Source organism: Ovis canadensis, chromosome 15 (assembly GCF_042477335.2).
Source record: "Ovis canadensis isolate MfBH-ARS-UI-01 breed Bighorn chromosome 15, ARS-UI_OviCan_v2, whole genome shotgun sequence".
Lineage (NCBI taxonomy): Eukaryota > Metazoa > Chordata > Mammalia > Artiodactyla > Bovidae > Ovis > Ovis canadensis.
Window position 1 is genome coordinate 90,285,730 of NC_091259.1, and position 17,599 is coordinate 90,303,328.

The 17,599-nt window shown below is 55.5% G+C and overlaps 1 protein-coding gene across 4 annotated transcripts in view; it reads left to right on the forward strand.

Annotated features, from left to right (window-relative positions):
• STX3 (syntaxin 3) overlaps nt 1–17,599 on the forward strand; it is a 43,496-nt gene that overhangs the window by 22,243 nt on the left and 3,654 nt on the right. For all 4 annotated transcript variants that reach the window (XM_069553255.1, XM_069553254.1, XM_069553258.1 and 1 more), the window contains exons 3-10: nt 7,359–7,458; nt 8,186–8,260; nt 9,328–9,395; nt 12,184–12,292; nt 13,322–13,395; nt 13,498–13,632; nt 15,302–15,412; nt 16,865–16,966. In XM_069553255.1, coding sequence (XP_069409356.1) covers nt 7,359–7,458; nt 8,186–8,260; nt 9,328–9,395; nt 12,184–12,292; nt 13,322–13,395; nt 13,498–13,632; nt 15,302–15,412; nt 16,865–16,948 — 756 coding nt within the window. In that variant the 3' untranslated portion in view covers nt 16,949–16,966. The remainder of the gene's footprint in view (nt 1–7,358; nt 7,459–8,185; nt 8,261–9,327; nt 9,396–12,183; nt 12,293–13,321; nt 13,396–13,497; nt 13,633–15,301; nt 15,413–16,864; nt 16,967–17,599) is intronic.

A 17,599-nucleotide genomic window follows, 5' to 3' on the forward strand; every position in this document is an offset into this window, starting at 1 on the left:
TTTTTGATTATTATATTCATAATAACCAGCAGTATTTCCTGCTGGTTGTTATAAAATGAGAAAGTAATGGATATACCTGCACAGTGTGTGACCTATGGTAAGTTTGTCTTCAGTAAATTTAAGCTTTTTCACCATTCTGTTCCCCAGTATATTTGTTAATGTGTATATATATATATACACACACAAACACACACACACACACACACACACAAACACACACACACACATACTGGAGAAGGAAACGGCAACCTACCCCAGTGTTCTTGCCTAGAAGATCCTGTGGACGGAGGAGCCTGGTGGGTTGCTGTCCATAGGGTCCCACAGAGTTGGACATGACTGAAGTGACTTAGCTCGCACGTATATATCACAGAGTCTACTTTAGAGAATGTGGCCTGGAAATATCCTCGAAGGTGGATTACAGTGTATTCCAGATAATGGGGGTTGGGGTATGAAAAGGTTTCCCTCTTCACGTGTCTGAGGAACACACCCAGTGCCTCCTGCAGAATGGGGCAGAGTGGCTTGCTTGTGAGTGTGCTCTTGTGATAAGAGCACACAAGACGTTCATCTCTCGGACTTTTGGACTGCTTCCAGCAAGTATGTCACCCCTGGTTATTTGCAAGGCCTGACGGTGTGAGTCACAGATGGTCAGGGAGGTATTTGCGAGGTGCAGATACAGTCACAAGACCAGGAGGTTTTCAAATTGTACTCTGCCCTGTGAAACTCAAATGATTTCTCTCGCCTCCCAGTTACTACAGAAAAGGATTGGCCCTGGGGTGTTGAGGCCTCACAGGCTGATTAAGCCAGGGTCTAGCAAATGATAAACCTCAGATTTCCGTCTACTTTGCAGTTGTCTGCATGTTTGCCCTGGTCTTTTTGTTCAGCTGGCGGAGAGGACAACGTTTTAGAGGAAACAGGACCTACCTGAGAGATGGCGTCTGTTCTGATTGTATCTGCTTATATAATAAACCCCTCTACCAGTTAGTGGGGTAGAATAGCCCTTCTGTAATACTGATGGAGTCTGTGGATTAGGGATTTAGGGTTCAGACAAGGGCCCAGTGGAGGTTTTTGTTTTTTTTACTTTGTGGCCCTGAGGTGTGACTTATGGGATCTCAGTTCCCTGACAGGGATTGAACCTGGGCTCCAGCAGTGAAAGCACTGAATCTTAACCACTAGAATCACCGGGGAACCCCCAGAGGCGGGTTATTTTTGCTGCAGTTTCTGGCGCCTTGACTAGCTGGAGTCTGGAGTCTCAGAGACTTTTGACTCAGGCGTCTGGTGCCTGAAGGAGGCCCAGGGAGTCTCAGAGGAGACCTGTGCTTCACCACTTTCTGTGGCCTGGGCTTCTCAGGGTCATTGGTTTGGGGGGCAGCTCAGGGCTCCAAGGCAGGCCCGGCAGCTGTGGCAGTCACACCGCCCATCGCTTGTGCTGTGCGCTGTTGCTGAAGCAGTCAGAAGCCTGCCTGGTCCAAGAGAGGACTGCACGGACAGCCCTCTCCCTGAGCAGAGGGACGGCGCTGTGCCGTGGCCGTGTGGCCCGTCACCCGCTGTTCTCTTTCTCCGGCCGCACTGGGTCTTGGCTGCAGCACGCAGAGTCCTTCCCTGCGGTGCGTGGGCTCTTCGTTACGGTGTGCAGACTTCTCAGTAGCTGCAGCACAACAGGCTGAGTTTCCTTGTGGTGTGTGGGATCTTAGTTCCCCGACCAGGGATCAAACCCATGTCCTCAGCGTTGGAAGGCAGATCCTTAACCACTGGGCCAGCAAGCAAGTCCCCATGCCATGTTTTAAAACCACCAGAGTCACAGCTCCATGTGGCATCACCCTACACCAGCATCACTTCACGGGAGGCCTGGGATCGATCGCTAGGTCGGGAAGACCCCCTGGAGGAGGACATGGCAACCCACTCCAGCATTGCTGCCCTGGGGTCTCCCACGAGCGGAGGAACCTGGTGAGCTCCAGTCTCTAGGGTTGCAAAGAGCCGAACACGGCTGAGTGAGTGAACACACACACCAGCATCATAGGCAGGGAGCACGTTCAGAAACCCTCTTCTCAGGGAGGAAAGCTACCCAGGTCCTTCGCACTGCCCTCCTTGTGGCCCTTTGGCTGGCGACGGGTCCCACAGTCGTGCCCACCCTTCGCTCGGAGTGGAGATCAGAAAAGTGAGAAATGGCTAAGGGGCAGGACTGTCAGGATTACCACAGGGCCAGCCACAATCCAGCCTCTAGGCCTGGCAACCTCGCTGCCCAGAACAAAAAAGGGGGATATGCTGGGGGCCAGCGTGAGGAACTCCGCCCATGGCAAAGGTCTTGAGGAAGGAGGCTTGGGATAGGCAAAGACGTGATCAAGCCTCCTTCCTCATGACCTTTGCCACGGGCGGAGTTCCTCATGCTGGAACGGCGGGGCCAGGTGGGGTGGCTGTTTGGATTGCGGTATGAGATGCCCAAAGACTTCAGTTACGTTTGAGAAACACTCCATGCTCTTTTCCTCCCGTGGAGACTGGAAGTGCACATGAGCTTGTTACAGGCTCTAAGGATCCCTGCAGTGAAGAAACCTGGGCAATTTACCTGTCTCAACAGTTATTTTTTCATGGAGCCCTTTCTGACGTGTAACTTCTGCTAATGAGAGAAATGAACTCATTGACGAGAATGCTGTCATAAACTTTTCTCTTTCGCAGTGGTTTATGGAGCAAGCTTGTCTCTAGAGTTCAGTTCAGTTCAGTTCAGCCACTCAGTCGTGTCAGACTCTTTGCGACCCCATGAATTGCAGCACGCCAGGCCTCCCTGTCCATCACCAACTCCCGGAGTTCACCCAGACTCGTGCATCGAGTCGGTTATGCCATCCAGCCATCTCATCCTCTGTCGTCCCCTTCTCCTCCTGCCCCCAGTCCCTCCCAGCATCAGAGTCTTCTCCAGTGAGTCAGCGCTTCGCATGAGGTGGCCAGAGTATGGCCTTGGCTGGCGCCCTCGGTTGCGTTGAGCTGCAGTGTTCTTGCCCATGAACAGGGCAGTGACGGGGACATCACAGCCGTCCAGGGAAGAGCCTGGTTTCTGGGACAGGTGTGAGTTAAATCAGGTTTAGTTCTCAAATACATTATTGTGCGGGGTAATGTCAGAACACAGACAAACAGCACTTGAGTGTTTCGCTCCAGCACGTGTATCTCCTGCTCGCCCTGCCCTTCCCCGGCTTTGGTTCTCTGGCACATGCATGGAAAGGAAGTTGATTGCCTGCGTCTGCTGCCATGAAGCACTCAGAAAGGCACCTTTGAGAAAAACCAACGCTTCCGAGAAAAGACAGACAAAGTTAGGAGAAGGAAGAGACAAGCTCTGCGGTTGGCCGCTTGCCCATCCTGAAGTCCTGGAGGGGTTCTGCGATTCCTTGGTGCGCCGACTAAATCGCTGGATTACTCAGAGGCCCCGAAGCAGCTCCAGATGGGGAGCCTACTGAGGCCAGAGGGAGGGGCAGCTTCTGTGAGTGGAGGATGAGTGAGGCGGCATTGGAGGCCCCTGACCTGGGAAGCTCTGTGGACAGGCTGAGGACGGAGCCTGGGGTCCAGTTCTCCCATCTGCTGGGCCGTCTAGTCAAGTGTCTAGAGTGACTCTGAGCTTGGGGTCCAACAGTCTCATCCTACCGACTTCCTACCTTGTCTTCCTGCCACTGAACAGACTTTGAGTCAGGATACTCTTCACGTTATGGAATAATAATATTCTGGGAGATATTTTTCGAGTCATCCAGTCCTTAGGAGTCATCAAAACCTTGCGCTTGTGACTTCTTTTTTTAAAAGTCGGAGTATAATTGCTCTGTGACGTTGTGATAGTCCCTGCTGTGATCAGCTGCCTGGGCCCATGTGTCCCCTGCCTGCTGGGCCTCCTTCCCCCCAACAGCGCAGCCCAGCCCTCTCGGCCGTCACAGAGCGCTGGGCTGGCCCCCGTGCGGCGCAGCGGCTTCCCGCCCACAGTCTGTCACGCATGTCGTGCCTCCACGTCAGCGCTGCTTACCCAGTCCGTCTCGCCCGCTCCTTCCCCCGCCGTGTCTGCCTGTCCATGCTGTGTGTCTGTGTCTCTGTTCCTGCAAATAGGTTCATCCAGACCGGTTTTCAGATTGCACATGTATGCATAGACCTGGATTACTGTGACATTGAATGGTTTGCCTTGAAAACGAAGAGAGATCATTCTGTCGTTTTTGAGATTGCATCCAAGTACTGCATTTCGGACTCTTTTGTTGACCATGATGCCTACTCCATTTCTTCTGAGGGATTCCTGCCCTCAGTAGTAGATACAATGGTCATCTGAGTTAAATTCACCCATTCCAGGCTATCTTAGTTCGCTGATTCCTAGAATGTTGACATTCAGTCTCACCATCTCCTGTTTGACCACTTCCAATTTGCCTTGATTCGTGGACCTGACATTCCAGGTTCCTATGCAATATTGCTCTTTACAGCATTGGACCTTGCTTCTATCACCAGTCACATCCACAGCTGGGTATTGTTTTTGCTTTGGCTCCATCCCTTCATTCTTTCTGGAGTTATTTCTCCACTGATCTCCAGTAGTGTGTTGGACACCTACTGACCTGGGGAGTTCCTCTTTCAGTGTCATATCTTTTTGCCTTTTCATACTGTTCCTGGGGTTCTCAAGGCAAGAATACTGAAATGGTTTGCCATTCCCTTCTCCAGTGGACCACATTGTGTCAGACCTCTCCACCATGACCCGCCCGTCTTGGGTGGCCCTACACGCCATGGCTCATAGTTTCATTGAGTTAGACACGGCTGTGGTCCGTGTGATCAGATTGGTTAGTTTTCTGTGATTGTGGTTTTCAGCCTGTCTGCCCTCTGATGGAGAAGGATAAGAGGCTTATGGAAGCTTCCTGATGGGAGAGACTGAGGGGGAAACTGGGTCTTGTTCTGACAGGCAGGGCCGAGCTCAGTAAATCTTTAACCCAATTTTCTGATGATGGCTGGGGCTCTTTCCCTCCGTTATTTACCTGGGGCCAAACTATGGTGGAGGTAATGAGGATAATGGCACCTCCGTCAAAAGGTCCCATGATGCACTGCTACACTCAGTGCCCCCGGCCCTGCAGCAGGCCACCGCCGGCCCACGCCTCCGCCGAGACTCCTGGACACTGAGGCAGGTCTGAATCAGTCTCTTGTGGGGTCACAGCTCCTGTCACCTGGGTCCTTTTTGGGCTGGACTGGATGAAGCACAAGCTGGAATCAAGATTGCAGGGAGAAATGTCAGTAACCTCAGGCATGCAGATGACACCGCCCTTAGGGCACCCTTATGGTGAAGAACAACTAAAGAGCCTCGTGATGAAGGTGAAAGAGGAGAGAGAGAAGTTGTCTTAGAGCCCAGCGTTCAGAAAACTAAGATCATGTCATCCGGTTCCATCACTTCTTGGCAGACAGATGGGGAAACAATGGAAACAGTGAGAGACTTGATTTTTGGCTCCAAAATCACTGCAGATGGTGACTGAGCCATGAGATTCAAAGACGCTTGCTCCTTGGAAGGAAAGCTATGGCCAACCCAGACAGCATATTAAAAAGCAGAGACGTTACTTTGCCAACAAAGTCCATCTAGTCGAAGCTATGATTTTTCCAGTAGTCATGTATGGATGTGAAAGCTGGACCATAAAGAAGGCTGAGCAGTGAAGAATAGATGCTTTTGAACTGTGGTGTTGGAGAAGACTCTTGAGAGTCCCTTGGACTGCAAGGAGATCCAACCAGTCCATCCTAAAGGAGATCAGTCCTGGGTATTCATTGGAAGGACTGATGCTGAAGCTGAAACTCCAGTACTTTGGCACCTGGTGGGAAGAACTGACTAACTGGAAAAGACCCTGATGCTGGGAAAGATTGAGGGCAGGAGGAGAAGGGGCCGACAGAGGATGAGAGGGCTGGACGCCGGCTCGACCCCTGGTCTGGGAGACCCCACGTGCTGCGGGGCGGCTGACCCACTTGCTACACTCCTGAGCCTGTGCCTCGAGCCTGGGGCCGCGGCTGCTGAGCCCCGGGCGCGGCTGCTGATGCCCCTGCGTCTAGAGCCGGTTCTCCGCAGCGAGAGACGCCCTGCCTTGCGGAGCTTGCACACCACAGCGAAGACCCAGTGCAAGCAGAAATACGAGTGAATATAAACGAGGACTCGAGTTCCTTCCCCCGCTTGCTTTGCCAGTTGCAGAGCTGTGATCAGGTTTTCTTTTCCTTTTTTTAAAGAAGTGGATTGTTCATTGGAGGAAAGGGCTGCTGGAAGCTGCATCGTGAGTTGTCTTTCCGTTGCATCTCAGGGGCTAAGACCCTCCTGTGTGGCATCTTACGAGGTTTCTGTTTGTTGACTGTGGCCGTGTTGGCATGCCCCTCACTGTGGAGGGCAGGCAGGTGGCTGTGGAGGCTTCGAGACCTCTTCCAAGCCAGCTGTGCCCTGCTCACTGCAGCCACCCCCGGAGGGGCTGTGGGGCCGGGGCACCTGGTGCCTGTGAAGACAGAGCTGAGGCTGAACTTCACACGCGGGCAGCAGGGTCCATGCAGGTCAAGGCACGCCTCCCGGTGCTTTCTTTATATTCAGTTGGCTGCACCGGGTCTTAGCCGCAGCGTGCAGGAGCTTCCTCAGCTGTGGTGTGGACGCTCTTGGTTTCAGCCCGTGGGCTCTGGTTCCCCAACCAGGGATTGAACCCAGGCCTCCCGCACTGGGAGCGGGGTGTCCTAGCCGCTGGGGCTCCAGGGAGGCCCCGGGACTTCCCCACGCGCACCTGGAGCTGAGGAGCCTCTGCACGGGCGGGCACGCTCCCGGGTCCCGACGGTCGTCCAGGGCGGTCAGCTGGTCGGAGGCGTGTCCAGGGGCGCTGGGCAGTCCCGCCGGGCAGCCGGGCTTCGGCGCTCTCCTGCCTCTCCTGGGCGGCTCTCCTGCCTCTCCTCTCTCTCTCTCTCTCTCTCTCTCTCTCTCTCTCTCTCTCTTCCCCCTTCACCGCGTCTCACTCCGCCCGTTCTCTCCCTTTCGCTGTCTGCCTCTCTGCTGTCTCCCTCCCTCTCCCTCTTGCTCACGGTGGCTCTCGCTTCTGGAGCAGCGGAGGCCCTGCCGGTGTCCTGAGCCTTCCCTCTGATGCTTCCTTGGGTTTTCCTGGCTCTTCTAGACTCCAGCCGCGACCCCCCTCCGAGGTGGGCGGCCGGTGTCTCCTCAGGGAGCGGTGAGGCCGGAGCCTCGTGGACGGCTGCCGGCGCGCCCCTCCCTGGCTGGATGGGGTGGGCCGGGCGCGCCCTGGGGCCGTGGGCCTCGGGAGGCTTGCCCGGGGCCACCGCCTCCCTCCACGAGCGCCACGCTGGGCGCGGAGCTCTGCTGGTCTGGGGCCAGGCTCCCCCTCCTGACGCCTCTCTGCTTACAGATCGAGGAGACGCGCGTCAACATTGACAAGATCTCCGAGCACTTGGAGGAAGTGAAGAGGCTCCACAGTGTCATCCTGTCTGCGCCCATCCCCGAGCCAAGTGAGTGCCGCGCGGGGCTCAGGCGCCCGCCGGGTCCCCCTGGGGGTCGCAGGGGAGGGCGTGTTCCCTCAGGCCCGCGTGCCCACGTGTCACCGCCGCCCTCCTCCCCCTCCCCTGCTCTCACCGCCCTGTTGGCGCCTGTCTGTTCCGAGGCCGCGCCGGCTCTCCGCCGCAGCGCGCGGGATCTTTGCTCTCTGTTGCAGCATGCAGACTCTTTAGTTGGGGCGTGTAGGATCTGGTTCCCTGACCAGGGGTCGAACCCGGGCCCCCTGCATTGGGAACGCGGAGTCTTAGCCACTGGACTCCAGGGACGCCCCCGTCCCCTCTGCTTTTCGTGGCTCCACTGGGCCAGACTCTCGTCTCCTTCCCAGCGAGCCCAGCCCCGTGGCTGGCGGGGACTCTTGCTGCTGCCGGCGTGCCTTGCCTCTGCCCCCGCCTTGGGTTTCTGGAAGGCACACCTGGGCTGTTTTCTCTGCTTGAAATGCTTCCCCAGACCCTCCTTTTCTTCCACGAGGTGTTTTTATTCTGCGGGTCGAGGGCAGGGTGCCTGGAAAAATGCCTTTAAAAGCTAAGCTCACTGCGTTCTGATGATGGGTGTCTGGGGAGCCCCTGGGGATGCGTACTGCCCTGGACGCCTGAGAAAGCACTACGCCTCCTCTGCTGATTGTTGTCGCTGACAAAGCGTTCAGTCTCTGCTAACTGATTCTGCCGGCCTTTGTTTACCCAGAAACCAAGGACGACCTGGAGCAGCTCACGACCGAGATCAAGAAGAAGGCCAACAATGTGCGGAACAAACTGAAGAGTAAGGGGCTAAGGGAGCAGCCAGCCCCCCAGCCGCCCCGCGTCTGGGGTCCAGCCCTCCTGCAGCAGAACGCGTCCTCATGGGGGTGACGTCGCGCATGGCCTCTTTGCTCGTGATCTGGGCTCCGTCTTGGCGTGACGGATGATAGCCCCAGAGCTTTGTCTGTGGTTGAGTGAGGCGAGAACTGAAGCCTGGGGACGGGAGCGGTGTGTGCTTTCAGCTGGTGGATGTCTGGTGGCTCGGGTCCCTAAACTCAGTCCCTCGCCTTTTCCTGGTCCCGTTTCCTCCCCCGGCAGCTGCACACGTGTGAGCAGTGCTGTCAGTGATGCGAGGATGCCGGGCAGATCGTCTGCAGGCGTCTCCTGGGGGCCAGGTGTGTCACCTCCCCCCACGCCCCCTCCCACCCCTCAGCTGGGGCAGCGTTCTGTGAAGCCGCTGTCGCAGATTCAGTTCCTCTGGGAGCCCAGAAGCCTCCTCAGGTCCGAGGCTGTCGTCTGCATTCTTGCCCCACTTACTGTCTTTGGTGATGAGTGCGCGCCGTTGGTCAGGGAGAGAAAGTGGCGTTGCTGAGCCTGAGGTATCATTTCTTCGCCCGCTTTGGACCGTACTGCTTGTTTCCATGGGGATGGAGTGGAGGTTTCCGGTGGCCGCTTCCAGTCCGGCAGTGAGCCTGTGCCCCTGTCTGCGTGTTCGTGTTTGATTTCCATGTTAGCATTGCGAGGGGGGCCCTGCAGTGTGCCCATTGTACAGAGCGGAGACCAGGAAGGCTGAGTGCTCGCGGCTTTTCCAGGTGGCGTGCCGGGATGTGGCTGGGAAGGGACTTGAGCCCGGGTCTCTCGGTGATGGGGACTCGTGCTGTTAACTGCTGCGCTGGGGCGTGGCCGAGTGAGACCCTGCAGTGAAGGTGTCCTGGGGCTCAGACGTGAGCCGGGTGTCGAGACAGGACCTGCCTGCCGTTGGTCTCCTGGGCCGGTGTGTGTGTTTGAGAGAGGAGGCTGCATCGCACGGTGAGTTTCTTGGAGGAGAGCAGGGGCTGCGTTGCTAGAATAAGCTTCTCTCCCATCCAGGCATGGAGAGGCATATTGAGGAAGACGAGGTGCGGTCGTCGGCAGACCTTCGGATTCGGAAATCCCAGGTGAGATTCTTGGCCTAGCAACCGTCTATCCCAGTCTTTAAAAATTTTTTTTCCCTTAGCTGTGGAGTCTTTTTAAATTTTAAAAAATATTTACTGAAGTAGAATTGATCACAGTGTGGTGCTTCAGATGCGGCAAAGTGATTCGGTCAGGATATACACACACGCACATGTGTCTTGCTCTTTCAGACCCTTTTCCGTTGTAAGTTATCACAGGATATCGAACATCGTTCCTCGTGCTACGCAGTGACCCTGTTCCATATATGGCAGTGTGTATGTGTTAGCCCCATACTCGTAATTTATTCCCCCACCTCCCCTTTGGCAACTATGAGTTTGCTGTCTCTGTTTTGTAAATAAGTTCATTTGTGTTGGTTTTTAGACTCCACATGCCTCATACCAGTGATGTCGTATGACATCTGTCTGTGCCTTGCCGCGTGTAAGTGAGATACTCTCTGGCGCGTGCACGTCGCTGTGAGTGGCCGTATTTCATTCTTTTCTCGCGGCAGTGTTGCGCCACGTCTTCTTTATCCACTCATCTCCTGATGGACACAGATTGCTCCCATCTCTTGGCTCTTGTGACTAGTACTGCGGTGAACACTGGGGTCTGTGTATCTTTTCTAATTAAGAGTTTTCATCTTCTCTGGATCTGTGCCCAGGACGGGGGATTGCCGGATCGTATGGTGGCTCTGTTTTTAGTTTCTTAAGGACCCTCCCTCCTGTTCTCCATGACACCATTTACGCTCCCACCGACAATGTAGGAGAGTTCCCTTTTCTAGCTGTGGATCTCTAAAAACAGACAGACAAACAGACCTTATTTGGAACTCAGTGTGAAGAGCTGGTAGCGGGGAGCTGCCCAGGTCAGAGTGGGGGACAGGGCTGAGACCAGCCCTGGTGGCCCCTCTCGCACCGTCCTCTCAGGAGGCGCCTGAGGTTCCCAGAGCACAGAGGAAGGTGTAGTGAGCCTCCTTGGTTTACAGGAGAGGAAACTGAAGTCTGCTCTCTGGAGACTGTTGGTCGTCGGTTGTCCAGCTTGGAGTCAGGCTGCTTGGCGGTCATGAAAGATACGACCCTTGTCACTGAGGAACGGGCATGACGTTCCAGTGCCACAAGGAAGCTCTGACATAGGACCGCAGGAGAGAGGGTAGGAAGATAGGACCAAGTCCTGTGCTCCCAGCATCGGGAGAGCCTGGAAGGACTGAGGTCCCAGAGGAGGCTGGGCCCTGGGTGGGCAGGGTGTCAGCGCGGGCAGGCTCAGGGAAAGGTTGTCCTTGGAGGCATGTGGGCAGGAGTGGTGTGTGTAGAGTAGGGGTGGTGTAGGGTGGGTAGGGGCAGACGTGAAGAGAACAGTCTGTCTAGAGACAAAAGTTTGTCACAGGATAGTGGGGGTTGCGTTTTTGGTAGAGAACCCAGTGCCATATTCCAGGGGCCTTCGACTGCGGTCTCGGGAGTTTGGATCTGATCAACTAGCTGGTGTGCATTTACTTTGGGTTGCAGTCTGTTAGGAGGATAATCTGCTAGCCATTTGAAAACTGGCTCAGCGTGGGGCACGTGGGTCTCTCATTGGGTTTTTGCAGTGATTTTGGTCTGAATTTGCCTGGTGATGGTGGGTTTAAAAAAAGTATAGATATTGGTGATTTGGCAAAGGAAAAACCTTTGTTGGGTCTTGATGCTGAGAAGTGGGCAAGGAATAAAAATGATGATGATTTGAGTTTAGGCACCAGGGCTGTTGATGGAAGCATTGAGTCAGAAGCAAGAAGATTTGAAGCAGGAAAAGCTGGGTGATCCGTTTGAGTAAGAACGCAAGGGTCTTTGGATGTGGAGGGGAGTCGGGCAGGGCCTCTGGGATTCCCAGAGTACCTCCTTTGGCCTCAATTACTCTGTGAGTTCAGCAAGACAGGTTAACAGACAACTGAAAACATGCTTTGAAAAGGTGAGCTGGCTTTCCCCGTGGTGTGAAGTCAGGAAGCCAGAAACACCGAGTCTTGCCCCTGGCCTTTGGGTTTCTGTTTTCATTTCTTTCACACTTTTGAAAGATCACTTTCCAGTTATAGTTCTCACACAATCTTGGGTGTATCCCCTGCTGTAGAATGCATCCTCGAACCTGTCTGACACCAGGACTTCGTGCCTCCCCTCCCGCACGCGTCTGCCCCCTCTCCGCCTCCCCGCTGGCCGCCGCCAGCTCACTCCCCGTGTCTGAGTCTGCTTCCTCTCTGTTACGGCCATAGTTCGTTGTGTTCTTTAGGTTCCACGTATCAGGTGATGTTATACAGTACTTGTCTTCCTCTGACTTGTTTCGCTTGGCATGATACCGTCTAGACCAGCCGAGGCTGTCACCAATGGCAGGGTTTCACACCTGACTGCTGGGTAGCATTCCCTGTGCGTGCGTGTGTACGTGTGTGTGCACCTTCTTTATCCAGTCCACTGTTGATGGACGCCTGGGGGGCTTCCGTCTCGCGGCAGCTGTGAGTGATGCTGCTGTGAACACTGGGGTGCCCGTATCGTTCTGAATTAGTACTTTTTACACAGATATATACGCACATATTTTACACATGCATATATTTACACACACACGCACACCCAGGAGTGGAGTTGTTGGGCCACATTGTAGCTCCATCCTCAGTTTCTGGAGGAATCTCAGTCCCCAGTGGCTGCACAGTCTGCCTTCCTGCCAAGAGCTGCCCTAGGCCTCGCGGTCCCGGGTCTGGTGCTGCTGTGGGCGAGGCTGGGGCCGGGGCGCTGAGCCTGTGCCCCTCGCTCCTGGGGGCTCACAGCCTTGACCTTGTCCCCGCAGCACTCCGTCCTGTCCCGGAAGTTTGTGGAGGTGATGACCAAGTACAACGAGGCCCAGGTGGACTTCCGTGAGCGCAGCAAAGGGCGGATCCAGCGGCAGCTCGAGATCAGTGCGTGTCTGCAGCGCGTTCTGTGCCCCCTCCTGGCCTGTCGGGCGCTGGTCTGTCCGGTCGTCAGGGCCAGGGAGACGGGGCCTCCAGGTGGCTTCTGCCTTCCCTTTTGTGCCCCAGCCAAGGACGGGGCTCACGGCACTGCCGCCGCCTGGATGTCGTGTCTTAGGCTGAAAGAGGGTGGCTCCGTGCTACCAGGTCCAAGTGTTGGTTGCCATGGGAACCAGCATTTCCACATCCATGGAGGGAAATACCTGCTTCCTGGGGCTCATGGCATCTTTGCTGCCTCTTTGACAGCAGGGAGTGGTGCAGGTTGCCCCGTTTGTGTAAAGGAGTTAATACAGCCTTACCCTTTAGGAATCGGTAACTTTAGGAGTAACTTTAGGAATCAGTAGCAGTCAGGGCTCCGCAGCGCAGAACATGCTCTGAGTGCAGGAATTAAATGGACATGGTCGCAGGCAGGGAGGGCAGGCCGGCCAGGGCCTGGGGACAGGGTGCGCTTGGGCAGAGCAGGGTGGGGTAAGTCGGTTGGAGGGAGGGCTCACCTGGGAACTGGCCCTTTGTCCTGAGGACTTTGGACCCGGTGGCAGAGTGAAGGGGGCCAGGAGATGTTCCAAGCTGGAAAGGAATATAATCTGACACAGACTTCAGGAGGGTAACTGCTGATAAGGTTGAGGCTGGATGGGGTTAGGGGAGACATCGGAGAAAGGCGAGCAGGCTTTAGAGGCCACTGTGCTCCCACTGGGATTTCCAGGTGGTTCAGTGATAAAGAATTGTCTGCCCATGCAGGAAACACACGAGGCATGGGTTCGATCCCTGGGTTGGGGAGATCCACCAGAGGAGGAAATGGAAACCCACTCCAATATTCTTGCCTGGAAAGTCCCACGGGCAGAAGCCTGGTGGGCTGCAGTCCACGGGGTCGCAAAGAGTTGGACACAACTGAGCGACGGAACATGGCCGTCTTCAGGAAGCTTTTGAAATGATGAGCTTTGATCTTCTATCTGATGCTCTCCTTCTTTTGTTATAAAGCCGGCAAAAAGACTACCGACGAGGAGCTGGAGGAGATGCTGGAGAGCGGGAACTCTGCCCTCTTCACCTCGGGGGTGAGTGATGGTGCGGGGCTGGGGGGTGGGAGGCCCGCAGGGGTCCTGGGGGCCGTGGCGGGCCTGGGGGCCGACGGTCCATCTCTCTGCGGCCCACTGTAGATCATCGACTCTCAGATTTCCAAGCAAGCCCTCAGCGAGATCGAGGGCCGGCACAAGGACATCGTGAGGCTGGAGAGCAGCATCAAGGAGCTTCACGACATGTTCATCGACATCGCCATGTTGGTGGAGAACCAGGTGAGGCGCTGGGTTCCGCGGGGGTGGGGAGGGGGCTTCCTGAGGAGGGCGGGGGGGTCCGAGAAAGCCACGGGGGGGGTCGAGTCGGGAGGGAGAAGCATCGGGAATTGGTGTAGCGGAGTCCCAGAATCCCAGTACCCCAGTAGAGGAAGGCACCTGGGATGCTGACGCTTGGGGGGTTGCCTCCTTGTTATTCCTGCTGGTTACTCTGGCCTGGAAGTCATGTCTATGTAACGTGAGGTGTGAAGTGCTCTGTAATGTACCTGTTCCCTCCGGCCTTGGGATCATCATCATTGTTAATTTTTATTAGTGACGCGGGTTCTTAATGGTGATGCCTTAAAACACTCTTCTGATAGGAACTATCAGCGTTTCACTGGTGACGCTGAAAACATGGGGTCTTTCCCCCAGTTTATGGTGGAAAGTTAGGTGTCACAGAGATTTTTGTGTTTTCCCACTTTTGCTTTTTCTTCTGTATGAGTTTTTCCAAAAATGTTGACTGTTTTTTTTTGCTGAGGAACAACAAAAGCAATGAAGGGACAGCAAAAATAATATCAACGGGAAAACTCGAGTCCCTCACGGAGCCTGCTCCGTTCTGGGCCAGCTTGCCCAGGGACGGACGGCCCTGCTCCCTGCCTGTGGGGTCAGTGTCTCGGGTCCCCTGGCCCCTGCTTCTTAGGGTGCAGTTAAATTCACCGCCAGGCAACGGTGTGGAGCCACCCTCACCGTGAGCTCCCAGTGGCTCTGCCACCTGGAAAGGATCAGAACCTGCTTCCCGTGTAGCAGGAATCCTAATGGCACCTGAGCGCCACGTGGCTGGTTTTGACACGTTTCCTGCTCTGGGCTCGGGCACCTCTGCTCCATCCCCTTTCGCCCTTGGAGACCGTTCCTCCCGTCCCTCCATCTGCACTCTTGTTTTTCTCCCCACACTGCCTTGCCGAGGAACTGGTTTGAGATTCAAGTGATGGTAAGTGCCGTTCTCTCTGCAGAAAGCCAGGGGTTGCGTGGAATGAAGGTCTAGGTGGGTGGAGGGAATTCCCATCTTAAGATGCACAGAAGTCAATTGGGAAGACTGAACTTCAGGTCAGGAAGTAACAGCTGGGGAAAGGTTGGGAATCTTGCTGAGTGACCATGATCTCTTAACCAGATAACTCAGGTAAAACCAACGTCTTGTTACTTACAGGGCCTGGGGATACCTTAGAGAAAGCAAGCGTCCCCACCTCAGCTGTTTACTGAGCACCTGCCGTGCACCAGGCACTTTCTGTAGTAGCGGGCACTTGGTCCAGACTGAGCGAGCTTGGCTCAGATCTGAGTGACCAGGAAGAGGCCAGCCTTCCTGGCAGCGCGAGAGATGCGTTCTGGCTTCTCTTCTCACGTTTCATTTTTAAAAAAAAAGGGGCCCGGGGCACCCTTCAGGATATTCCAGGTGTCTAGACCACGTGCTCCTGGTGTGCAGGGTGCTGTCTCGCACGAAGTAACTGAGTGGATATTTTGAGGCCGGGTGGCCACCGCCTCGGCCTGGGAAAGCACCTGCCATCACGGGGAGGTGTGCAGGGTTACCCCGTGGAAGGCCGCATGGGCAGGTTTCCAGGCGCTCCCCGTGGCCTCGCACGCGAGCTGGGACCGTCCCGGGGTGCGTGTCCAGGGTGTGACCGGACTCTGTCCTCCGCAGGGGGAGATGTTAGATAACATAGAGCTGAATGTCATGCACACGGTGGACCACGTGGAGAAGGCTCAGGAGGAGACCAAAAGAGCCGTCAAGTACCAGGGTCAGGCCCGGAAGGTGAGCCCCCCGCCACCCCCAGAGGACAGGTCCATCGTGTGCGCTCTCTCGCTGTCTCCTCCCTCTCCCCGTCTCTGTCTCTGCTGCCGCCACCTCTTGCATCCGGGGAAAGGGTGCCATGATTGACCGTATTGAGAACAACATGGACCAGTCCGTGGGCTTCGTGGAGCGGGCCGTGGCAGACACCAAAAAGGCGGTCAAGTATCAGAGTGAAGCTCGCAGGGTGAGCCCCGTGTCTCGGCGGGACCAGCCGGCTTCTCCTCTCCCTGGTCGCCCCCCTCCATGTCCCTGAGATCCCCCTGCCTTCCCTCTGTCCAGCCTCCTCCTCCATCAGCTCTCCCTAGGGAATAGCTCCCCTTCCCTCCCTGGCGTGTCCCGCATGGATCTGGCTCCCACCATCTCCACCCGGGAGCCCACACTGGCAGGCAGCTCTGCAGGATGGACCCGTCACTGCCCAGCGTTGCTGCTGCTCTGCTAGACAGAGCTCTTGGCCCATCCGGCATCACGCGGCTCCTCTGCCCTTTAGGAGCTTCCTCTGCGCTGCCTTCCACTCGGCCCACACCTGTCCTCTTTGGTCTCTTTTCCCTGCTGTGAACCCGGCTGTGTGCTGATGGCTGTGTCAACGCTCAGGGCACACCTGTGTTTTCTACTTGCTAGATCAAACAGTTGAGAATCACTTTAGTCCCTGGCCACCTAGGAAGCGTAGGAACCTGGGATTCAAATTCGGGTTCCAGCCCGGCTCTTCCCATCACCTCATCCTGCTCCACTGCCTGCCCCCACCTTTAGTTCTGGTGTCCCTGTTGCTTGGAGCATCTCTGCCCAGTCACCGCAGTAGCCAGCTCTGGTGGGGTTTGCTTTTTAGCCTGCTCTTTTCTGACTTTGTGCTCTGATATTTCCATTCTTCAGTTCTTTTTCTTCCAACTTGTTGCTTGGGCAGGTGTCTAGGGAGCTGGGAAGTTATTTCACATGATGAATCCTGTCCTGTTCACAACAGGACCTGTACTTTCAGGCCCTCAGTCACTGTCCTGGGTTTGACAGGTGGGAGTGTTCTTTGGGGGAGAGATGGATGGGAATTTGCATTTAGGACTGTGTCAAATACATCTTCATACTCCCCTTGAAAAGGAAAAGCTCAGTCCCGTTATACCTTGGTTGACTGCTGCTTAGAGACCCCGTGACGGTTGCGGCTACGTCTGTCCACACGTGAGGGCTGCAGTGTGAGCTCGGAGCTGAAAGAGGCTCCGTATTTACACCTGCTGGCACTGCTAGTGCAGAGGCAACTTAAACAGGAGGTCCCAGCAGAGCGTCTTTACGTCGGGATGTCAGCTTTCCATTTCACTCTATCTGGGTCGAGAAGATGCTTCCGGTGCAGAGGTGGGTTTTGGATGGCTGACTGCGGCTTTTTGGTGGTTTGTAATAATGACTTGTTTTTATTTCTCTTGTCCCTCTCTCCAGAAATTGGTAATTATCATTGTGATAGTAGTTGTGTTGCTGGGCCTTTTAGCGTTGATTATCGGACTTTCCGTTGGGCTGAAGTAAGGGCGGCCGTGCTGACATGTAAGTAAAGGGAAGGCTCTCGGGACTCTGGACCGGCTCGCTCTTGAGAACCTAGCCTGGGATTTCCGGTTCTGCGTCTCCTCTCCCGGCTGTCCGCAGACACGCCGAGTGCTCACACTGTCAGTCCTGTGCCTGCTCTGACCTCCGTCTGGTCCTCTTCTTGGGTCCTGGCTGCAGCTGGGCTCGGTCTCTCGTTGGTTTCTACCCCGAGGGGTCTGGCTCTGGTCTTGTCGATGTGTTCCTCGTTTCCCGAGCACCTTGCCTTCACTCCCGGTCCCGAGCAAGCCTGCTCCTCAGCTGGGTGCAGTCTCCAGCCGGGATCCGGGGTGTGTCCTCCAAGCTCTCGCTGTCTTTCAGGGCTCTTGGGCTTTGCCTTCCCTTCCTTTCCTTGTAAACGGAGCTTTGAGTCAGGGTTCATGGCTGTAGGGCTGTGTTAGTGGCTGACTGGCTGGATCTCCAATCGCTAAGGTGTTTTGAGTGTGCAGTTGTGCCAACACCTAATACAGGCATCATTGGCTCCTCACACCACCTTCAGGAGACAGGCGCTGTTATCATCTCTGTTTTATAGGTGAAGATGCTCAGGCTTAGAGAAGTTAAGTAACAGGGCCAAGTTTGAGCACACAGCTAATAGTG